Source organism: Nestor notabilis, unplaced genomic scaffold (assembly GCF_000696875.1).
Source record: "Nestor notabilis isolate BGI_N333 unplaced genomic scaffold, ASM69687v1 scaffold2485, whole genome shotgun sequence".
NCBI classification, from domain to species: domain Eukaryota; kingdom Metazoa; phylum Chordata; class Aves; order Psittaciformes; family Psittacidae; genus Nestor; species Nestor notabilis.
This window is the reverse complement of record NW_009927705.1, coordinates 1-24,505: the sequence shown is the minus strand read 5'-3', so window position 1 is coordinate 24,505 and position 24,505 is coordinate 1. Positions and strand designations below refer to the sequence as shown.

General features: G+C 42.5%; 1 protein-coding gene across 1 annotated transcript in view; it reads left to right on the top strand.

Moving 5' to 3' along the window:
- CPS1 (carbamoyl-phosphate synthase 1, mitochondrial) overlaps positions 1 to 24,065 on the top strand; it is a gene marked incomplete at both ends in the record, with an annotated part of 71,210 nt that extends 47,145 nt beyond the window's left edge. Inside the window, 11 exons of the mRNA XM_010014154.1 lie at positions 367 to 430; positions 3,511 to 3,692; positions 9,997 to 10,191; positions 10,766 to 10,833; positions 12,620 to 12,695; positions 15,967 to 16,044; positions 16,879 to 16,986; positions 17,575 to 17,664; positions 19,000 to 19,170; positions 20,548 to 20,622; positions 23,967 to 24,065. Of these exons, the coding sequence (XP_010012456.1) occupies positions 367 to 430; positions 3,511 to 3,692; positions 9,997 to 10,191; positions 10,766 to 10,833; positions 12,620 to 12,695; positions 15,967 to 16,044; positions 16,879 to 16,986; positions 17,575 to 17,664; positions 19,000 to 19,170; positions 20,548 to 20,622; positions 23,967 to 24,065 (1,206 nt within the window). The remainder of the gene's footprint in view (positions 1 to 366; positions 431 to 3,510; positions 3,693 to 9,996; positions 10,192 to 10,765; positions 10,834 to 12,619; positions 12,696 to 15,966; positions 16,045 to 16,878; positions 16,987 to 17,574; positions 17,665 to 18,999; positions 19,171 to 20,547; positions 20,623 to 23,966) is intronic.
- Positions 24,066 to 24,505: the final 440 nt, after the last annotated feature.

Genomic DNA, 24,505 nt, shown 5'->3' with positions numbered 1-24,505 from the left:
CTTTCTTGTTATGATCTCTCATGTATCACCTGTACTTGCATCTTCTGTGCATAGGTCAGGTGCTGGGAATACAGAACTCATGTTTCACTCCTCTCATCCTAGCATTCATTTTAATGTGAAACTTAATAGCTCCTTACACTGCTCAAATAGCCAGATCAGAGGTGCTGTGTCTCCTTTGGTTTGGGTGCAGCACTAATTCCAGTAGAGTTACACTTGACTTACAGTGCACTAAATGAGATCAGGCTTAAAGCCTGAAGGATCAGACTGTTGGACATGGGCTGAGCACCAGAAACTGTTTGTTCTGAGAAGCATGGAGTTAGGTGCAGTGGAGTACAGATTGTAATGACTTTTCTCCCTCCCTCTCAGGAACATGATGTAAAATTTGATGACCATGGGGTGATGGTGCTGGGCTGTGGACCATATCACATAGGTAAATCTTTCTTACAACTCCTCTGTTCTCCTTGCACCCTCGAGCCTTCTTTGGGTATTCTTGTGGTTCATTTGTTCCTCCTCTTATATGGTGACAAAACCCTCCAGAGCACAGTGCACAGGACATCAATTCCTAACACAAGGTTTGCCTTTTATACTTACTTAAAGCCTTCATTTCATGCCCTGGAAAAAAGGGGAGAATTTTATTACTTTTCAGTGAGTCACCGAGTCGTGATTTCCACGAAGTTTTAGGGATTTATTTTTAATCTCACTTTCTGTGCATGTTAAGGTCTTGAGAACCTGATACCTTGTGTTTGTTGTTCCCATACCTGTCTTATGTGTTTACTGCCAGCTCATGACTATGTTGTTACATACTATGCATTTTACTACTGTAAGTATAGGTGACTATGACAATGTTTGGATACCTTCAGCTGCTTTTGTTCAAGCAGTTCTCTGTTGTTTTTTCAGCCCACTCATATGATTATGCAGCATAAGAGTTTCCTTGTGGCTATGAGTACTGAGTAGTCAGACTGCTGAATCCTCTGTATGGTGACTTTCACTTACTCTTTTAATGGATCCTTCCAAATAGCTTGCAATTATTGACAAGAAAAAAACTGCTTGTTATTCAGAAATATTTTTGTTCTGCCTCTCACAAGCAGTGGTGATGGTGTTTGAAAGCTGAAATGTAAAACTGCATCCATTAGTTTTGCTTGGATGGACAGATCACGTGCCACACTTCTGGTGCTCTTTGCAGGATGTGTCTTTTTGCACCCAGTTTCCAGTAGGAATGTTGAGATGAGTGAAATCAGGAGGAACACTCCATGGTGATGCTTATTTTTTATGAGCGCTTCTGCCAGTCAGGTGTGGTTTAATGATTTGATCAAATGTATGTGAATATATTTTGCCCTGTTCACCTAAAACCTCCCAATTCTGATCTTAGTCTTACCTGTTCTATAGCTTTGATTGGATCAAGACAATGTTTGGAAGAGGTTACAACTAAATAAAGGCTGCTGAAGAAAACCATTCCTTGACCTTTTAAAAGATTTCCTTTCTAGGTGCAATAGCCAAGCTGATTTTTTTTTTCCCCTCCTTCTTTTGTAACCCTTTGAAGGCAAGTGAGCAGCGTGCTTTTCCTCTATGTTTTCAGAACTGTAATCATAATTAAATGGAGTCAAGTTACTGTTCCCTGTGGATTTACATTTACAGAACAGGAATGGGTCAGGAAAGGGCTCAGTGATTTGGATGGAAGTTAAACATGGGACATTACTTTCATTTTAAACAAGATTCTTATTTCCTTTGTGAAGACTGAGAAACATGATGTGAATTCGTTCAGCTGCACACTCTTGAACTTCAGAGCTTGCTTTGAGGCACCTTAGAGCCTGAGCTGCAGTGGTGTGACCTGTGCTCCATGGGGTATTGCTCTTCACTTGCTGCCTATCCTGGCAGGGGAGTTTGTTTGCGTGAAAGCCAGCCCTGAAAGCAGTACATAGCTATTCCACCAGCTGCATGGACCAGCAGAGTGCTCTGTAAATTTCAAGGTGTGCATGTAGGTTTAACATGATTGAAACCTGAAAGTGAATTCAAAACCATACCTGTATTTATGGAGCAATTATCTTCTGAGGAACAGTGCCTTCTTATGTTAGAACAGACACTACAAGTATTACTAAATATTTGCTGACTTCCCTTTTCCCACTGTCTGGACATGACCATTACTGGATGTGACTGGAATATATTTACAAGTGTTCAACTGTTTTCCCAGGTTGTATGTAAAGCAGTCAGATGGGGACTCCAGATGACCATTGTGTCCCAAAGTTGAGGTTTCTTACGTGTATAAGGATACATGAGTAACAGAAGTGGAGTACAAAAAGTGAAAAAGCATCTAGTAACTCTTCTGGGAAACATCCTGTTTCAGCTTTGATTTCCCTCTTTTCTGTGGCCTTTTGGCAGAGGCTTAGGCATGGTTTGACATTCCTGTTTGAAGAAAGTAGGGAAATAAATTGTGTGCCTGTGAGTGACCTGCGACAGCCATCTGCTTGTGACTACGTGGTGGAGGCAGCAATTAAGCACAGCCTCAATTTCCAATGTATCTTGGCACACATTGATATAAAAAAAATAGTATCAGTTGTTATCGTGTGAACGCATCATGATGAGGCCGAGGTTTTCTTGTAGACTGTAAGCATTTACCATTTAATGATGTTTTTTAGCATGCATCATTCCATGTTTGTGGTACCCATCCTACATGTTTGAGTGTAGAAATGTATTGGACAGTAGCTGTTAGCACAAGTCTGAAATCCAGCACTATCTGAAGCCTGCAGTGTTGCCTGAGTCATAAGTCCTGCAGTCCCAATTCCTGGTGCTCCCTCCATGCTTCTTTCTTTAGAGGTGGCCACAGCGTTTACTCAGGGTTCAGGACAGTAGGGCATGCTTGCCCTTCAGTGTTGCCGTAGTCACTGTGGCCTTTGAACCAAGATAAAAGGAGCACAGGGTGGCTCTAAAGGTGGTGTTCTACTGATTTGCCTCATCTAGAGTCATCAAGAAGTCCAAACCACTGACTTGCAGTTTTTCTGTTGCACAGTTAGCCATACTCTGCTCTTCTGGAAGGCACTAAACAAGTCTTCCAGTTTTTAATCCATATCTGTACAAATTCTTTGTGCTTCCTGGAGTAAATATTGCTGTCTTAGAATAATGGGCACTCAATCTGGTCACCTCTAAGGTTCTGCCTCATATCTCAAAGCACATTGGTTGGGAGGCACTAGTAGCTGGATGGGCAGCAAGAGCAGACAGAAGTGTTTATGAGCACAGGATGACAGACATGAGTGTTTATGAGCACAGGATGACAGGCATGTTATAGAGGCCTGTCACTCCTGAGGAGCCGAGCCAACTGAGCTGTTGTGCTTGGAGGCTCATGTTTGTGGATGATTAGTTTCCATGGGAGGACAACTAGATTTCTTGTTCTGAGCTGACAGAAGGGAATGCTGTTTTGGTTCCTTCTCTTTTCTAAACTTGAATGCTGAGAATGTCTGCTTATGTTTTCTTCTCTGCATCCTTCCTTTCCTTGCCCACTTTTCTGCCTCCTGGCAGGCAGCAGCGTGGAGTTTGATTGGTGTGCTGTCTCCAGTATCCGCACGCTGCGTCAGCTTGGCAACAAGACTGTCGTCGTGAATTGCAACCCAGAGACAGTGAGCACAGACTTTGATGAGTGTGACAGACTGTACTTTGAGGAGCTGTCGTTGGAAAGGATCCTGGACATCTACCAATATGAGGTAAAGGAAAGCAGAAGCACAACAAAAAGCCATGAAGCGAACCAGGCTTCAAAATTCATGTCACTAGCTCACTTTGGCGGAGCAGCTGGGGGCGAGGGGGGAGAGCTTGCTAGCAAAAGCTGTTTGGTTTGGATCCCAATGTTGCATTTTACACATCATTGATGTTCCTAGCAGACTGCTCAATAATGAATGCCAAATAAATATTAAATTATTTTGCAAGATGCCATATTGTGCAATATTTACAAGCAGATTTAATTTGCTGCACAGTCATTTATCGCACAAATTGTTCTGTCCTTATGGTGCTGAGCTTTAGCACTTGTGCTTAAGGTCAAGGATATGCTTAAGTACTCCTCCTGAAGCAGTAGAACAAGTGATGTGCGTAACTAACACGTGCTCAAGAACTTGCAGTCTTGGCCTTGCAGTACAGTGGGGATGTGATCGAACATGCAGGCAGGCAGATCAGGCAGGGGCATTGGAATAGCCATCAAACAAAGTCATGATCCACCTCCTGACAGACATTGCACTTGTCTGCTAGGAGTTTCCAGGTGTTCAGAAGTGCTGATACTAAGAGATGGAGAAGAGTCCCACACAGATTTGGTCATGGGAGGATATATATTGTAAATAGTTGGTCCCAGTATGGTAAATATTTCTAACTGGTAACAAACTGATCTTGGGTTTGTGGCTGAGGGTTTCAAAGGTATTCACAGGAACCTCGCCTCCAGTGTGAGCTGGCAGTATAATAACTTGCTGAAGCAACTTCACAGAACCCAGGTTAAACCCATAAGTTTAACTTATGATTATTTTTTTTCTTGGCTCTTTTTCCCCATATATGACAATTTGAGCTCATCTCCTTTGTGAATGGGTGCAAGTTTCTAAAATGTTTTTAGAACCTGGCTATGCTTGATCATTCCCAAATTTGGAACCAAAGCACATCGGTACTTAAGTCCCAGTCTCTAGGTTCTGTTCATAAACAATTTGCAAAATACTGTCTAGGACCATTTTTAGGTTGTATCTTCACACTTTCCTACGTGTACATGTTGGTTTAGCTCTTTAGGTTTTCATAAAATCAGACACTTACTGGAAAGCACGGATTTAGGACAGGCCAAAAGACTCTTGTGGAGACTTAAAGGCTGGTTTTTGAGTGAGGCTCAGCTCTGTAAGCATTGAACTCTTGGTTGCTTAAGCAAAACTGAACTGCTGAACTTGGGGCGTGGAAAAATTTGCTGTGACAGTTTGTCAGACAAATAACACTGATGAAACACGTCGTCTAATTACTGCAGGATCAAAGAGAAGGTAGAGATAGGTGATGAGGGAGCAACTACTCATTTAAACACATAGTGCTAGTAATTAGCAAGTTGGGTAAGAAAAATATGTGAAAAGAATAATGCATATATATTGGAACTTGCATCATCCTGCTTGTCACAGCAGAGCTGGGTGAGTTTGATGGGAGGCGTTGCAGATCTCAAGGTCTAATAGCAGCATCCTGTGGTACCCTGAGCTGAAGGGGAAGAACACTGCTGGCAGTTTCCCCAGCTCAGCCAGCCATGCTCATCATGGGGGCTGTAGTCATGCTTCTGGGCATATTTTTAGGCTGTTTTGCTTGTGAAGTAAACCAAAAAGTGGTTGTGAGAGCAAAGAAGGCATGGAGAAGGCAGCAGGAGCTGAGGTGGTAGGAATGAGAAGGGAAAGAAAAGAGATGCTGGGAAGTTAGCAGAGGATTCTGCTACTCTGACTTCAGTAAGAAAACAACCCATTTGATGTTTGCACTGGAGGTGTTAAAGCCATCAGGGGGTCTCAGCCTCAATGTCCAAAGTTAGGGTTGTGCAGTCTAATAAATCCCAAGATGAATAATAAACACGCAGTTGTTTTAGAACACTTAAGTAGCCACAGAAGGGAATGGTGTCATTATGTCAATGTAAGTAGGGAAATGGGGTCTGTGAGGAGAGGCTGCACAGATTCATGTAAGAGGACATAGGTCTGGGGACAGGCTCCAGATCTCCAGCAGAGTGTAGTGTAAAATATATTGTTTGCTATGAGTGAGCCACATGCTAACATCCTGGTAGCAGAATACTCCCTCAGGCAAATGCAGCTGGAAGCCAGTCCTTAAAGAAATGATCAAGTTAAAAAACCAGGATCCGATTCGGAGACCCCTCACCAATCCTGCAGATAACCATCTCTCCCAGCTTCACATACAAAGCATGAATAGTGCCATGATTTCAGGCTGATATTTTAAACAGTTCTGCTTATTAGCCTCCTCTAGTGTTCAATATACGATGAACAGAGATAAGTAACTCTGAAAAGTCCTGGATCGTTGGCAAAGCATAGGTAAAACCATCACCAAACGAGAATCATAGAATCCCAGACTGGTTTGTGTTGGAAGGGGCCTTAAGACCACCCAGTTCCAACCCCCAGCCATGGGCCGGGACCTTAAGATCATCTAGTTCCAACCCCCCAGCCATGGGCAGGGATGCCTCACACTAGATGAGGTTGCTCCAAGCCCTATCCAACCAGGGATGGGGCAGCCACAGCTTCTCTGGGCACCTTGTGCCAGCGCCTCAGCACCCTCACAGGGAAGCGCTTCTGCCTCAGAGCTCATCTCAATCTCCCCTCTGGCAGGTTAAAGCCATTCCCATTGTCCTGTTCTTACAGTCCCTGATGAAGAGTCCTTCTCTAGCACCCTTCTACCCTCCTTCAGACACTGGAAGCTGCTCTGAGGTCTCCACACAGCTCCTCTTCTCCAGCCTGAACAGCCCCAGTGTTCTCAGCCTGTCTTTGAATGGGAGGTGCTCCAGCCCCTGATCATCCTCTGGACTTGCTCCAGTAACTCCATGTCCTCCTTCTGTTGAAGACACCAGAACTGTACACAGTGTTCCCCTTTTCCCTCAGTACAGCAGATACATCAACTCTCTAAATATTTTTAGGATTAGCAGCAAACCTTTGGCAACTCTTTAGCTCAAACAAATAGATGTACTGATGTCCCAATTTTTCTGATTAGACAGATGAAGCTAAATTGGGGATCAGGGTAACCAGTGAGATGGAGTGGACTGGAACCTGCCTACCAAGAGCTGCTCACAGCTTCACACAGTCCTGCCCCAGGGATGTACTCACCTGTCCCTCCTCATTCTCTCCCTTGTGCCCTCCTTTAACTTCTCTCCCTCCAGTCAGTATTCACAGCTCCTGTGACTCACTGGAGACAGCAGAGCCCTGCTTTGGAGGGAAGTCTAATTTGCTGTCAATGTGCAATGTCAGGTGGCAGTCTATGAAGACAATAACTTAAAGAAAAAAATAATCCTTCCCTCAGATTTATTGGCTCTTTGTTTCCAGAGAAGATGTTCCCTTTTTATTTTAATATCTATCTGCTTGAGGGCCTCTTCTGATTCTTTTTCAGTTTCTAGGATCATTCTGAAACAATTCATAAAACTAAAGGAGGCTCTTAGGTACAATTTTAATGGTCTAATTTGTTTTCAAACTCAGGGAAAAAGAAAACCCAACTGTATTACTAATGACATAAAAGCAAGGTAGTAATAAAAAGACTGATTTTTGTTATAAAGGGGAAAATAATTCTCTCCAGGCTTCTTCCACTTGATTATGTATAGCATATATCTTAAAGGTATCAAATGGCAAAGGTGTTATTCATTTTCTTTATAATTAAAATATGGCTGCTGACAAAGTGATACGCAGTGGAGTCTATTTCTGCCTGCCCACATTTGTCAGTGGAGCAGTCCTGTTGCAGGGCAGTGGGCTGCTCTTTGGGTCAGAGCATACTTTGGGAAATAACACTGGAATTTTGAAAGGAAGATGTAAGCAGCAGCTGGGTCTCAATTTATGGTTCTTTTTGAGTGCAAATGAGTATATGATTCTTTGCTATCTGCTTGAATAAGTCATCTCCTCTTCCTCCTTGGGGCTGGAGTCCCCAGTGTCATCCCAGCTTGGATGCAGGAAATATTTGGATTTTAGAGGCTCAGTGACTACAATTGTTTTAAAGGAAGAAATAAGCAGTAGCTGAAGAGAAGCTGTTAGCTGGGACATTCACATTTCCAGTGTGTTGAGGATAAATTAAGATGCTGGTTGACCTTGGCAGCAAAGCTAGGTTGACTTATTATCAAACAGGAACCATTCCAAGCTGCAAGAAGGGGTTTGCTTATTCACTGTCTGGTCCTTGTCTATGTGGGATGATAAGGGGCCCAGGGACTAGAGATAAGTACTGTATTTTGGACGGGTCTGGAAGCAGTAAGGAACAGATTTTTCTTCTGAGTTGGAGATAGCAAGCTCTGATGTTATCAGACAATCCCATGTTGTCCCAGACAGCCTCTGTCCTTGCTCCACCCTCTACTATTCCCTATCCTAAGCTCTTTCAGGTGGCCACTGTTGGCTGGCAGCAGCATGTGTTCCCCTATGTGACTGCACGGTGAAAAGGAAAAGAAACTGTCTCCAGCACTGTATATTAGTGTGTTAAGCAAACAGTGATCTTGCAGACCTTGGGATAATAAGTGCTGCTTAAATGCCAGACTTTTTTAGTGGAGTTTTATTATGGTAGGAAATTAACCACGTTAAAGTTGAGCAGCGTTTGTAGTAGCATTTATCACCTGTTTTTTACCAGTCATTTCTAGTCCATCCTGCTCTCAGCTTACAAATCTGCCACTCTGCCTTTTCAATGCCTCATTAAGAAGTTCCTCTTCTGGGAAGGCCAGTGAGGCAAACCATCTTCAGGAAAAACACACTTGTTAATTAGAAGAACACTGGTACTCTAAAAGATAGAGCCAAACCGTGGATCACTTGATTTATGTTTCTCATTTGCTAAAGGTGGGTAAAACTGTGCAAAATACATTTGGTTCCAAAGAGCTTTTCACTGCAATTGTCCTCTGGGCCTGATTCTCCTTTGGGCAAAGTTTCACCAGCTTTAATTTGGAAGCAAAGTGCCCATTATTTAATTACCCTCAGTTATTACACAATCTAAATGTAATTTAGGTCCTCATAATTGTTACAGGTACTCTAAGGCCTTTTTTTGCTATTGAAAGATTTCACACCAGACTAGGTTGTACTTGAAAGCATTAGAGGTTCTATGTAAAAACAAAATGCCTATGTTTGCCCTGAAGAAGTAGTTGTATTTGCAAGCGAGCTCACCTGGCTCTTGTTATTTGCTGATTATTATTACTCACTTAAAATGTTGTGCTTACCCAGTGACAGGCATGAAACATGCCATTGTGGCTGGAGGATGCTGTGCCTTTTGTCCTGCTTCATTCTCTTCTGGAATTGAAGTGCTTACAAATAGTCTGGGTGGAAAAGAGCATGTATGGCAGTTTGGCTGAAATAGTTGTTACTAGTGAGTGTGCTACCAGAAATGAGGAGTTAGGTAGGAGTAATGTGATTGAATTAAAAAAAAAAAGGCTAAATGTGTCCAGAGTAATGCACCATCACAGGCTGTCTGATGGATTGGGCTCTGTTGAAGTAGATTCTGCTTCGTACAGGCCAGCAAGGGGTCAGCAGTGAGCTCTCGTTAAAGACTGGCTTCTGGGGCTAGGGAAGGTTGGTTGCTGAGCAAAGTACAGTGCTGGCAGAAAAGAAATCCAGTTGTTTCCCATTGCCTCTCTGCTGGAGGTTACTGCTTTGCAACTCTGTAGGAGTAAAAAAGAGTTTGGGTGGATGGCTGCTACTCTGGAAGTCTCTGACCACAAGCATGGGAGAGGCTGTTTTCTTGGAAGAGCTTGACTGAGAAAGAAAAGGGACATAAAGCATCTTGTTTGTTCATGCTGCTGGGTTCAAAGGTGGCAGCAGGCAGGTGGGAGTGGGCTCAGGGCTGATGGTCCCCATGTTCACATGTGTAGAACACAAAAGAGACCTGACTCCACCACGCAGAGTTTTGAGTTTTGTTGTGGGGTGTCACTCTTTCATAGCACTGTGAAGCAAGGAGCATGTGTCAGATCAGAACTTACCCTCCCTGGGAAAGCAGCAGCACCTAAACGTGACATGAAAAGAAGGCAAGTCTGTGACTGTAGCAGAAGTTACAAAGTCATGGCTTGGTGTCAAAAGGCATGTGAACACTGCAGTTTTCTTTGGTTTCCTAGAGAATTTGACCTCAAGTTACTGCTGGATTTTGAGTGATATAAAGGAGGATATTGCTGTTTTAGAGAGGCTACACACTCTGAATCACACTTTGTAGCCTCTGGATCAGCACAATTATGATCTGCGTTTGCTCATAGCAACCTGAAAAGTGACATAATCTAAATATTGGCTTCCTAGTTGTAACAGCTCTTAATGTTAAGCCAACATGGATGTGACTGTGCCCCTTTCTGTCTGCCAACAGGGATGCAGTGGTTGCATTATTTCTGTAGGAGGGCAGATTCCCAATAACTTGGCAGTTCCATTGCTCCAGAGCGGAGTGAAGATCCTTGGCACAAATCCTTTGCAGATTGACCAGGCAGAAGATCGTTCTGTATTTTCAGCTGTTCTGGATGAGCTGCATGTGGCCCAGGCTCCCTGGAAGGCAGTCAGCACACTGGTGAGTTGGGATGTGCATCTGGGAAATGATGAAGCACTGGGGCTTGTTATGAGCATCTGTTCAGGGTGGACTGACTTACTGGTATGTTTCAAGACTCCAAATACATTTGACAGTTTTTTTACTGCTGATGGTGAGGAACCTTTTGATCCCTGTAAAGTGATGCTATACCATGTCTGAGAGTGGGATGGAAATTGGAAAGGAGGTATCTTTAAATCATCTTTATTCAGCATGGGCTATATAGCCAGCAGAAGTCAGCACCACTCTCAGGCTACTCCAGTTTATCCTGCTGGCCTTGAAAACTGTTCTAGGAGGTGGAGATTGTGCAAGGGAATAGAAATGTGTCAACACTGCTCTTCTGCTGGTGAAGCTCTATGGACAGGCACTTTCTGAAGATGACAACTCGGGAACCAAGAAGTGGTGTATTATGTTCAGCCCAGGCTGTAGTCTCTGATTTCCTACCTCACCCCCCAAGTTTTAATGCCTGTTAAAGTGCAAATGCAGTTACAGGTGAAATTTTGTAATGGCTTCAAAATATTTTCTTGCTCACAGTATGCTTTTCCTCCCTTTTTTCTAGAGAGATGCAGTTGAATTTGCAAGCTCTGTGAGTTATCCATGTTTGCTGAGGCCTTCCTATGTTCTGAGGTAAGGCTTAACCATCAGAGCTCATCAGTTTTGGAGTATGAACTACAGAAGCCTCTTTGAGACAACGGAGAGTAACTTCAGGGGATGTGTGGAAAATGCAGTGCTAGGTGCATGTGGCATAAAGCTGCCCATCTTAACAGGTGGGACAACTGCACAAACCAATGCAGGAAGCCAGTGGATCCCGTATGTCCATCAGGCACAGATCAAAAGTAGAACATAAGTATAAGAATGCCTGTTTAGCTGCATTGTCTTTCTCATGCCTCAAGGCTAAACCCACAAACCATGCATGGTGTTACTTAAGGTTCCTGATACGACTACCTGTACAACAGAGCCAGAAGATTGTTTGCCACCAGGAAAACCAGAAGGGAACATGCTGAGGCCATTTAATGGGGCTGGCATCTATTTTCGGAAAGTGACAGCACATCTTTCGTGTTCAGCTTCTTATTTGCCAAGCTCCTCTGCTTACAGGCATGTTTTATGTCCCTAGACTGTGGCAGCTGCTCCTCATTAAATAGGCATTGTGCAGAGCCACACATTTCCAACAGCTTGACTTTCTGAAGAAGTTAGAGCAGCGCATACAGGCAGCAAACTCGTGCCTTCTGGATGATCACTCTTCTCTGCAAGGAGTTTCTTCAGAGCTGGATGACTAGGCACAGAGAGACAGTTTGTTGGGCACAGTTTACAAGTGAAAATAAATTGGAGACAGGATCCTTTTTGCATGAGAAAGATGCATATCAAAATGAGGAGGCACAGTATTCATTTTCAGGGGAGAAAAAACAAAACCCGCAACACCTTTGTATTTAAAAAGATGAAAAGGAGAAGGATTTATTGTGTGTTCAGCCCTCAAGGAAATACCCTTTAGAAGAGACTGCTGAATGTGATTTTTTCTATCCAGTTTCTCAAGCTTGCAGTGGGGTTGTGAAGCAAAGCTAAAAACCAGCACTTGGATAAAGGGGCTAAGTTAGAAACAGCTCCTGATGTAATTCTGCAGATTTTTAGGGAACACTTCTTTGAGCCTGCTGTTTCCATGTGTGTTAAATCCAGTATGGGCCCTTTCCATGTGAGTGTTTGCTAAAGGGTGTTTGTGCAGGTTAGGGTGACTTCAGGGAGAAAGATGGAACTGGAGGATGTAAAACTTGAGGAAATAGAAAGTGAAAAGCCCTAGCACAGCACACTGCCTGGCCTCTATTTGCAGAACAGCAGCAGGTCCACAGCTAGACTTCATCATCCTTTGAACAGACACAGCCTTTAATATTTGCCACTTGCCTTGGAAAACTAAATGCATTTTCCCCACTAGTTGTATACTGTGTGTACCAGCTTGCATCCTTAGTGGTGCTACTGACATAGGTCCTTGGATTTAATTGAACACTATTGATTTACATCAGCGGAGGAGGTAGTCAGGTAAGTATAATCACACAGGTACTTGTGTCTATTTATCCTAGGCTGAAGTGACTGATTTTGTAGGCTAGATCCTTCCTGTACTTTTCCCCACAGCCTCTGTGGGTTTGCCCATCAAAGCAAAGAGGAAGCTGAGCATCAGTGGTAGAAATGACCAATGTAACATCTTTTTCAAAGGGACCTGAATCACTGACTGGAGGTTCATTAGGTACCAGCTCTGCCTTTCTTTCAGTTAAGAGTGGAGCAAGTGACTTGGGTCAGGAGCTTGCTTGGCTAGTCTCTCATACAAAGGTAGTTGGCAACCCTGTGCTGTGGTGTCTACCACTGATCATCTCCCTTGAAGTCTCAAGGAAAGCTGATCTCTTTCTTTTCTTTGCCATTCCCATAGTGGGTCCGCAATGAATATTGTATTCACTGAAGAGGAAATGAAGAAGTTCTTAGCAGAAGCCACCAGAGTCTCTCAGGTACCACTCTTCGTGCTGCTATTGTGTTTTTTGTTTGCTGTATTTGTTTCATTTCTGCTGTGTTTTTCATCTCTCTGTTTCTGTGTTGCATCTTCCTCGCTTGGTGAGAAGCCAGTGAAATTAGAGTTTGACTCCTCAGTTTGTTCCCTAACAAGCAGACTACAAGAGCTTGTGCTTGACCTAAACTGAGACCACTGGGATGCTCACATGGAGTGGAGATGGAAGTCAGCTCTTGTACCTAAGCATCAATTTCTGAGCAGTTAATTATGTTAATAGAGGTAGGGTAGCTGGCTGGCACCCTTCCTACCCCATGCAAGCTCACTAGTAGCAGGTTCTGCCAGCCAGCATAGAACCGATAGCCTCTTTCACTCACTTCCTGAACTGTTTTGCCTGGCTTTGACCAACTTCAAACTTCATCCTGGCATCTTCTCTCTCACCAATGACTTCTATTTTTTTTACCTTTTTAAATGCAGGAACATATGCAGGATTTTGCTGTGACATTTAACTCTCCAAACCATGTGCTGAGAACAGTTTTCCTCTGATACAAAAGCAGGACTGCTGCCTGCTTGCTGTTAATCCAGTGGGATTATTGATCTGCAGAGTACATAATGCACAAGATGAAAGCTCTGGCTTCCATTTGAAATGTTTTTCAAAAGCTAATTTGGGGATTTTTAAGTGTCTTTTTCTATCAAAGGGAAGGATTTGGTTTAATACATTGAAATTTAGGAAAGGAAAATCTGAGCAATTTCCCAAAGACATGAATGCTTCAGAACATAGTAAACAACTCAAACCCCAAATTTCTACTATACCTTCTATCAGTGTTATTGTACAAGGGTTGTCTGGGGAGATGAGAATATGGCAGGAGAAGAAAGTTAAAACACTTGAGGTTGAATGAAGACCATACAGCATTCAACAGTCTGACCTTACAACAATTCAGAACAGTACTATAGCACCATAAATACTACTGTCACAGGAATCCTGGAGTTAAAAATGAGTAAGTCAAAGATGAACATAATATTACTGCTTATTCAGGGGATTTCTTAAGTGGTTAAAGCTTGAACAAGAACAAAACCATGTGGTTTTTAGGTGTATGAGATAGCATTTCTGTAAGAAAAGATGGAATGAAGAGAGACGCCTTGCAAAGTGATAGTATCCTGAAGGATAGGTAAGCGTGGAGGCAAGCAGACCACTTATCATCTTTGAACAACTTTAAATGGATTTTGAAAGCAGGAGGGTATCACTGTTACTTCTATCAGAAAGAATTCTATAACTAATTCTCAAAAGCCTTACAGAGTCAACCAGTGGTGGAAGCTGGATTCTTAGTGGTGCTCAGCCTCCCAAAACACCTCCCTTCCCTCAGCACTTCATCTTAAGTACTCTGCTTTGTGTTTCGCCACACATTCACAGAAGTAGACTTTCTGCTGCTGGATGGCTTTGTGATTGCAGTAGATACACTATAGGAGGCTGAAGCCCAAGAAGGTGACCCTTATCAGCTTAACTTGTCACAGCTTGATTGACTTGAATTGGGCAGTGCTGTTCTGTGTTGCTGAGATGTTTCATACCTGGTACAGGAGGCCCTGCTGGGAGTTGAAGTTGTAGAGCCTTGGCAATACATGATGTATTCCCTGGGGGAGAGAGTGGATGTTCCCATGGGATGCTTGTGTCCAGATCTGCCACACAAACAAGGCACTGACACTTGCTGCAGACAGGACTGGTTGCACACCCTGAGTCTTTAGGTGCTCTGGCCCTGTTCCTGCAGAGACTTGCACTAGATTTACACACTCAATATTTGCTAGTGTAGTCAGACTTCAATGGAAGGACTTCTTTTTCATGCAGTATTTCATACTGACAAAAACTATAGTATAGTTGAAGCTAAGCTAGCAAAAGGCAAGCCAGACTGAAAGTACTGTATTCTGCTTCTAAGTTATAGGGAGGTTTTTTAGTCTCATCAAGGCTCTGTGGCCTGTGAGTGGTCCCACTATTGTTAGCTGTAAGCATACAACTGAACATGTTCAGTTTGTGGGACACAGGCTTCATTTTTCTGCTTACAAAGCTTCTTCTAGTTCTGCTCCATCCAACAGAGCATCTCCAGATAAAGTGTCTGACCAGTGTTGTTCTGTTGTTTTAGCTACTTTGCTGTTGCAGTGTTGTGCTGTTGTGGCATTTTTGTTGTCAGGAATGTTCAAAACTTCTTGTTTGAGTTGAGACACATTGAAGTAAGCAAGGTTCTATGGACATATAAAAACTCCTGGTGAAAAACTGCAGCAAGACAGAAAGTTACAGGACACAAGCCACTAAATTTATGAAACAGTGTAGGCTGTGGCATTGTCCTTGCCTGTGAATTTACCCTTGCACTGATAAATGTAAGGAATTGTCTTGTAACTTTTGGAGTTGCTTTGTATTTTTTTCAAGAGGAGCCTTTTGAACATGCACAGAGTGTCATTTATTCCATTTTATTTTCTAATAAATAACAGGCAGTTAATAGTGGCTGTGACAGGTAAAATGTTGAGACATAAAGCTGTCCAGGAGGAATGCAGATTAGATTTTTAACTGTCAGAGCACATGTCTGGAAGGAGAAAGCACTAGAGGAGAGTGAGAAGTGCATGCTAGCATCCCAGAAACAGGCAGGAAGAAGACGAAGGAAAACAATGTATAGCAGGGAACCTATTGGGAGTCAAGGACAGTTGTTCCTGTCCAGCTGTAATTAGTGGCAACTCTCCCTGGGAGACTTAAGAAATCAGGCAGAGAAATGAGAAAGGAATGGGTTGGTTACCTGAAATGTATGACTCTTTAAGATAGTAAACACTACACAAAGTCATTAAGTCTGCCAAGAACCAATTACTTTGTGGAGCAGTTATGTGCAGTGAGGTGATTGGGAGGCTTAGAGGAAGGAAGAATTGAAGATCTTGGAGGTAAGGACCATTTTTTGGAGGCAGGATCAGAAGTCACTGGATCCATGCACATGTTCCACTCTCTTCTTTCTGCCATGATCTCACCTAAAAGCTCTGTGGTTTTGCCCCAGGTTTCCATGTCATGGTGACTTTATGGAGAACTCAAACTAATTCATCAGTGGCTTTGGGGAAATTACATCAAGTTCCCCTCCATTATTTCTTTGCAAAGTTCACTTATCTGTGGAAATAAGGATATTAATAGATTGGTCTTGTGTGATTCTGCTTCCAAAGGTTTTCTGGTAACGAAGAGTGGAGCGCTTGGATGGTCCCCAGATACTCCCAAATAAAAACTTTCTTCTTTTATCTTGTCTTGATGGCAGGATCACCCTGTGGTACTCACAAAATTCATTGAAGATGCCCGTGAGGTGGAAATGGATGCTGTAGCTAAGGCAGGAAGAGTAAGAACTTTGCTTTTCTTTAATATTAAGCTTGTTTTTCAGGATCAGAGATTTGTGAAAATGTGTGGTTTCAATGATTTACCCTACAGCCATGGATTCATGCTGAGAAGAGCAGAGAAACAAGCAAAGATGAATTCATCTTGGGTTCAAAAACATCATGCTAGGAAAGCTCAACCTACCATGTTGTATGCATCTAAATAGGGGTTTTTTTAAGCATTGCTTAACCATCTGAAGGAATCCTTTAGAATATAATTTTTACTGGATTGTCAAATCATTAGCTTCACAAATGACTTCTGTGAGGATTATATCAGCATGTGTTATGATATTACCACAGTTTTATTATTATTACCACTTCACTTTGTGTTTCATTACTCATCAAAGACAGTTCTCACCAAAACATCACAAACACCTCAGAAGAATGGAGGTGGGGGGAATAAAATATGCAGATTATGTTAGTCAATACTTGTTTCTGTTGGGGAATGAAAACTTTTTTGTGTTCATGGCAAGCAGAACTTAGAGATCTGGTTTAAAGCCTAATTAGCTTTTACTCATTGAGCTGATGTGTGTTGGAGAGAGGAAGGGAACTTTAGGAACTCCAGACTGTGGTAGGTTTCATCATGTTTGCAGTTCGTTTAACCAGAGTATGAAAGACGCTAACATGATCCCCTGTTACTTATGTCTTCTTCAGGCCTACAATATTGGGAAATTCCCTTTTCCCCCCACCTCCCATTTGTGTCCTCTTTTGGAGACAGCTCTGCTTGGGAGACTGGAGATAGGGAAGCAGTTAATGAGAGAGGGTAAGGTGACTAACTGCTGTCTTGTTACTGTCTGCAGGTTATTTCACATGCGGTTTCAGAACACGTGGAGGATGCAGGTGTTCACTCTGGAGATGCCACCCTCATGTTACCCACACAGTCTATTAGCCAGGGAGCCTTGGAGAAGGTAGGTGTTGCAGTAGCACTGAAAAGAGAAAAGAAAATCAGAGTTTGAAGCTGCTTTCCCCTTTTGCTTGGGAGAACTCAATCACCAACAGGGAAAACAAATCACCAATGGGTTTTTTAAAGGCCAGTGTGATGCATGCAAGTGTAGGATGTCTGTGCTCCCTCTGTTTGGCTATATTGTACACAGGATCATCCTTTGATTTAAGCAGTAGTAGAGGATTGTCTCATTCATTTATATGCCAGAGTTCACTTTCCACTTCCTTTTCTCCCACAGTCCTTAAATGGTTAGATCAGGTGTATGACTTTCTAGCTGCCTGCTTTTTCCGCAAAGGATATCAGGATGAATGAACTTCACCTAATGTTGGCGTTTTTCCTTTTCAAGAATAAACCTGGTGATACAGAGTTAGTTGTCAAAATGCATTTTCTAAATGAAATGTGCCAAAATGAGGGTAGAGAGAAAAAATATGCTAAGCCGGAGAGATACATTTAAAGGAATCCAGATGTGAGGTGATTTATCAACATGATGCTGTCTGTTTTATGGGATTGATTTATTTATTATGTACACACACACTTTTATTTATTTTTATAGGTAAAAGCTGCTACAAAAAAGATTGCAAATGCCTTTGCCATCTCTGGTCCCTTCAACATTCAGTTCTTGGTGCGAGGCAATGATGTGCTGGTAAGAACTCTTCTGACTGTTGGAGGAAGTCAGGCTCTGCTTTGGATAGTTAGGTGCATGGTTCCTGCAGTCCTTGCTGTGCAAACTGTGGCAGTAGCAGCTGTGGGTTTCTGACTGCCTTGTCTGATGGTGTGTGGCTCACCTAGTCACACAGCTCTGCCTGTCTATGTAGGAGAGAGCATGGTGAAGTGAGTCTGGGTGCACTGTCAGCAGTAGCTTGATTTCGCTGTGGGGTGCTGTCCTTCCCAAAATTATCCATTTTGTATATGACGGACAGCACTGAGACCTGTGCCTCATCCTATGCACTGAACATCGTTTGCTTTTAGATCTCTGATATTCTCTCTCATTTTAGCTATTTGATTATTAAAATAAGCCTCCCATAGCATTGGAAAGAAAGCAAGACAGTGTTTAAGCCTTTAATATAAGCCATTAAGGTGGTTATCTAAATAGCATGGTCCTAGTAGCTATCAACAGAAGTAGAGCCCTCTGACCCTTCATGAGTAACAGTTGGCTTTCTGTTGCTAATGGAAGAAGGTCAGAGGAGTGTGAGCAGAGTATGACTGAAGAAGTGGTGAATGGAAAGAAAACCTGATGTGTGGTATAGAAGAGATGCATTATTGGTGAAAGATCCTGTTTGAGCTGTTACTTGAGAAGAATGTACTTAACCATTCTTCACCTTTATTCTGTTTCACACGGAGTAATTCAGAAACAGAGGGACAGACTGGAGTTTTTCCTTCCTTGCTTTCACTCAGCTGTGCTTGCCATTCTGCCTTAACTTACCTATTCTTGTCATCCTTCATTTTACCTTCATTCTCACTCATAGGGATTCCTCTTTTGCTAACAACTCCATGGTGCACTTCTTAGCAGGATACTGAACTTCTTTGTTTCTTGCTTGGGTCACTGAATGACTTCTGCATGTGGATGAGGCGTATTGGTAAGGATAGCCTTGTCACTCCTGAAGTGTCATTACCATGCAAAAAGTACAAAGTGGGCTTCTAAAGTCTGTACTTAGTGCCCGTGCCTAAGTTTCCATGCCTCTTGCACATTACCTTGGGGTATAGTGCAACACATTTTCCAAAGTGAACTCTGGATTACTCTCAATTCTAATTTTCAGGCAGTAGAGATGAAACTCAGTTGCAGAACATCTCAAGCTGGGCACTACCCATCCCTCACTGCTGTTAGTAATACTGAATTCAATTTCTGTGTCTCTTACTTGGCAATCTGAAGAGCATCTCTACTAAGAGGAGTAAGGACTGATTTCCAGAAATATGAATCAATCTGTTTCTTCACTGCACAGTGTCTGACCCTGGTATCTCTCCTTTTTAATCCCATCAGGTGATAGAGTGCAATTTGCGGGCTTCACGTTCCTTCCCCTTTGTATCAAAGGCTCTGGGTGTGGACTTCATTGATGTAGCCACAAAAGTGATGATTGGAAAAGAGATTAATGAGTCATCTCTCCCCACACTGGAACATCCCATTATTCCATCCAAATATGTTGGAATTAAGGTATGGTTGCCAAAGAACAGCAAGAAAACCCCACAACACAGCATTAATAGGCAATTAGTACTTTAATGCCCAGGAAGAATAATTTACTCATTGGCCAAAGGTCAAATTGGCCTTTTGTAGTTTACATCAAGATAATGTATGCTGGAAACTTTAGAGAAAACTCAAAGGGATATTATCCAGTGATTATTAACAAAATCAATCCTCCTTTATCTCTTACTTTTGACCTACTCTGAATGAGGTTTATGAACTACATAATAAATATTCACTTGCAGAATTGAGCACTTAAGTTCAGTCTCTTTCATAATACTATCTAATATATGTGTGGACATGTGTTTTGAGTGCCCCCCCAGTTTTATCTTCAGGATCTGGGACATGGCCTGTTGAATACATGGAATCCCATTTGCATGCACCACCAGTTAAAATGGGGTGAAAGTCTTTGATCCTTTAATTTCAGTGGCGCCAAGATTTTACTTTTCATAATTACTAAGCTTATATAGCACCCAAGGTACCAAAGTGTGCTGTAGTTGGTTTTGAATGCTTAGTGGAAGAAAAAGATTAATTGAGGTTCCTAATGATAAAAATCTAGAACAGCAGAGCAGAAAATACAATGGCTAATGAGAATTGTTTCTACAGACACTTTCAAGCTTTAATATCTTCCATATCAAGTGAAAATTGAGGAAATAGAAAGCACCTAACATCTTTCTACTAATAAAAGACTCAGACCTATTAAAATGCAAGCCAAATCTGTGGCCTAAGCTAGCTCAGGTTATTGCCAAGCCAATCAGTCTAGAAGTAGCTTTACATTTCATTTTGATACAACAGATAGGCATCATCTTAAATTCTAGTCTGAGACCTTTTTTATTTTTATGGATCTTATTTATTTTTATAAACATCTATTATCTAGACCTGGAGCTTCTGCACTGTGGGTAGTTAAACAGTCAAGAGTTTTGTCTCTCCAGGGAATGCTGGCTACAGAGTAGAAACCCCAACTATATTCTGAGTACTTCACTACAAAGCCTTTTATATGGCATGTGTTCTGTGTGCATATTCTGTTTCAAAATGTGCCCTAAAAATGTTAGTGATAGTGAGCTACCACAGGTTAGAAATCTGCCATCAGAGTGTGAGCAGGACTGCAAGAGTTAGAAGGATGATATATTGGAGAAATACATGTTTATTTGTTTCAGTCCCTCATCAAGATGCTGGGGGAGCTCATTTGCCAAGTGCTCAGTTGCTTACCAGCCTTGACCAGTGCTTTTCTTTGGATCAATTCATGTCTCTCTCTTTCTGTCATTTCCAAGCGTAGCTGGGGTTTTATTCTTTCAAATGATCCATTAAATTTTCATTCTCTTTCTCTCTCTCCCCTCTTCCTTTCACCAGGCTCCAAAGTTTTCGTGGTCCCGGCTGAGAGATGCTGACCCTGTTCTCCGATGTGAAATGGCCTCTACTGGGGAGGTATCTTTTGATTTGCTATTTTTTTCTAAACCAAAGGGCCTTAAACATCATGAATCTTTGAAAGTGATCTTATTACTGCCTGAATCATGATGGCATCTGTAGCTTCTTCAGAAAATTTTAAACATCTTTCATAGCTGTAAAAACACATTGTCCTGGAAAACCCAGTTTATTCAGCCACTGGATGTCCCTCTTTACCTGCATGTCAGCTCCATGAGTTGGACCTATTAGGTGTGACAGCCTGAAATGAGTTTATCTGAGAGCTCTTGGGTTCTGGGAGGTTCTTGGTGGGTCAGTCTGTTTTATGAATCATCTGTTTCTAGAAAGACAAATGCTTACAGCTTTTAAATCCCTTCATTGACACATACCAGAAGAGCAATATCGAGACTCCAGGTCATGAGCGTTTGGTCTTGGAATGTGCTGATTACTTAAAGGCAACAAATATGTGTGGTGATAGTTTTTCTTGTTGCCTGGTAACCATCAAGGTATGTCCCTAGGTGCAAAAGACAAGGAAGAGTGAATAAAATGTGATGGCTGCACTACTGACTGTCAGTAGGATGAAGAGACTGGGCTACTTTACCCACTCTTTCTATAGCAGGGCTGTGAGTTTCTTCTGACATGAGTCTCTGGTGTAGACTTGGCACACTGTGAAGACATAAAGCTGCTCCTCTTTCTGTGTAGGCTCAGCACTGATGGGAGCTCTCACCCCTCAAGGGGTACAAGTTTCCATCTATGTCAGTCGAAGAGATATTAACTCATGTAGAACAAAGAGGTTTGTTTATGAGTTATTGTGAGCTGTCAATAGTTTCTGTAGGCAGACCCAAGCTACCTTTAGACTTCTCTTGTTCTGTTACTTCTAGAAAGGAGTTACAGTAGCAAGACACTTGTTCTGGGCTAGAAAGCCCACTTGGGAAGTGACTAAATGCTGAGGCAATTAGATGAGGCTTAACTGTGCTCTACCATAGCTAGACAGGTGGCAGAGCCTGGGCTGCTCCATTTGATGTGAGCTTGGGTATGTCTCCATGAGCTGCTTTTATTAGGAAAGCCTTATCATTTTAGTATGAAAAAGCACTACACCCAGATACAAGGTAAGAAGAGTCTTAGTTCTCCTACATCTCTCCAGAATTACTTCATTTTACTCTTTATAATGTGTAGGAAATCAGTATTGCAGAAGATTTCCTTTCAGTGTAGTTAATGGGCAGATAAAAGCCAAGTGACTTCATGACTTCTTTATTTTCAGAACAAAATTGACTACAGAGACATCCCCTCCCCCCCCCAAAAAAAGAAAAAGAATAAAAATGTAACTAAGGGCAAGAATTATTTTTCTGAGCTTTATATGGAGTTAGCGATTACCTTGGCCATAAAGAAGGGATTATTAACTTTTATGAGTTGGAAAGATCCATATTCACAAATGCCATAAAATGTGACAGTTATGAAAGTCTTTCTTATGAGTAAAGTAAGGATAATAGCTTGCTTTGGGTAAAATGCTCAATTATTCCTCAGAGACTTTCTTCACACACACAGAGCTTGATTTGGGCTTGGATTTGTCACATTTGTCTCACAGAGATGTATTTTGCTGGAAGCCATGGTTCCCACAACAGTAGAAGGCGCAGTGCTGGGAGTCAGTCTCTTGGTGTATTGTGGCTGTTTTGACCACACCATGAGAAACTTTTGCTGGCAGGCTGGAAACCCCTGGTCCAAGCCTACAAGGCTGTCTACTGTCCTAAAAGTCCAGGACATCTGCAATCCCTCAGCCAGATCCACTGTACAACAGCCTAAATACTCAAGGATGAGTGTTTAGGGAAAAGCTGAGGTACTAGTTGTCATGATTTGAGCAACCTGCTCTAGTGGAAGGTGTCCCTGTCTGTAGCAGGGGCTTGGAACTGGATGAGCTTTAAGGTCCCTTCCAACACAAACCAGTCTGTGATTCCCTAGCAGGGCTTTTGTTTGTTTCATTGCTCTTTTTTACTTCACAAGATCTGGCAAATCATCATTTGTTGTTCTTAGGCCATGAAATACTGGTTTCTGCTCACCATGGTAACAGTGAGCCCGTGAATGTGAGGGCTCACTCTGTGATGGGAAGGACCATAAGAGGAAAATGGCACAGCAGTTCTCAATCAGCCCCTTTATTCCTTCTCTATCTGTGTGTAGATTTGTTATTTCAGAGAAAAATCTGAGGCAGTTTCTGCTTCTGACTGTTTTTCAACACGTGTGTAACTGGCCAGAAAAAGTGAGGATTAGTTTGGTTGGGTTTTGGTTTTGTTTTCTTTTTGTCATTTTTAACTTTCACAGTCTAACGTTCATGCATTCCTCTCTCTGTCATCAGAATTCCAAAGTTTGGTAAGGAATACACTTTAGTTCTTTCAGAAGATCATTACCACCTGTAAGCAACTGAGCTCCACAGGCAGTTCCGAATGATGGGGAACTGCTAAATTATTTGTATTGATTTCTCTATCAAGTTTTAGTTTATATACAATAAATTACTATGATTAGCATGATTTCTTCCAGTGCCTAAAAAGGGCCTACAAGAAAGCTGGAGAGGGGCTTTATACAAGGACATGTAGTGACAGGACAAGGGGGAATGGCTTTAACCTGCCAGAGGGGAGATTGAGATGAGCTGTTGGGCAGAAGCTCTTCCCTGTGAGGGTGCTGAGGCGCTGGCACAGGGTGCCCAGAGTAGCTGTGGCTGCCCCATCCCTGGCAGTGTTCAAGGCCAGGTTGGACACAGGGGCTTGGAGCAACCTGCTCTAGTGGAAGGTGTCCCTGCCTGTGGCAGGGGTTGGGACTGGATGGGCTTTAAGGTCCCTTGAGCACAGACTGCTCTGTGGTTTTACTTGAATTTCATATGCCTGTGGACTTTGAATGGGAAAACTATCTTTTTGATGAGGTGGTTTATTCACAACAAAGGCCAGAAGTACCTGGCAGCACCAGCACTGTCTTACCCCTGGTTGCAGCGTGCACACGGTACCCTGCCTGCCTGCAGAACACTCACTGTTGTTTTAGCATTATGTAATGTTCAACAATTTGCAGTGCACTCCCAAACATCAGAGCAGAGGCTGTGTACAGCATTCCCATAACTCAGCAGAATCAATTGTTGTTACTCCTTCGTGTGCTGTTTGAAACTAAAGCGTTGCTTATTCCTTCGTTATTGCTTCATTAAAATGATGAGATTTGTCTGCAATGATTTTCTGATCCCCCCTGCCTGCAGGCTCCATGTGAAAGCTGTCTGATTTTACATGGAGCAGCCAAAAGAGCCTATTTAAAGAATTCGTTCCTCTTTTTAAAGCAGTGGGTTTGGGTTGGTTTGGGTTTTTCCTCTCATGCTGCCATCTTTGTTTCTTTCCTAGGTTGCATGCTTTGGGGAGGATGTATATTCTGCCTTCCAGAAGGCTATGCTTGCCACTGGGTTTACATTTCCTAAGGAAGGAATTTTGATTGGAATCCAGGTGAGTCCTAAACATCAAACCTGAGGAAGGACTGACGCAGAGGAACTCAGTAACTGTTGCTGTGTTTTCATTCCTGTGTCTTTATGGCTTAAATGTGTTTCTCTGCAATCCATCTTGAAGAAGATACTCTTGAGTTCAGAGTAATGTTCCAGCTAGAATCCAGAGTCCCTTCCTTGCTTTGTCCCAGATGGGAGCCCTGAGTATACTACTTTTCAATCCTGATGTATAAACTCCCTTCATGTGTACACTGCTTCTTGCCTTTTTGAAACCAGTTACCCTCCAACCTCCAAAACAGTGAGGCAGTTTCCATACTGTAAAGATAGACCTGCTGAGCTTTCCCTCTTTCATTCCAGGCAGAGCTGTAGCATCATCTGACTGTAGAAAACATGATATTGCCATCGTGCCATCAGAACAGGTTGCCCAAGGAAGTTGTGGCTGCC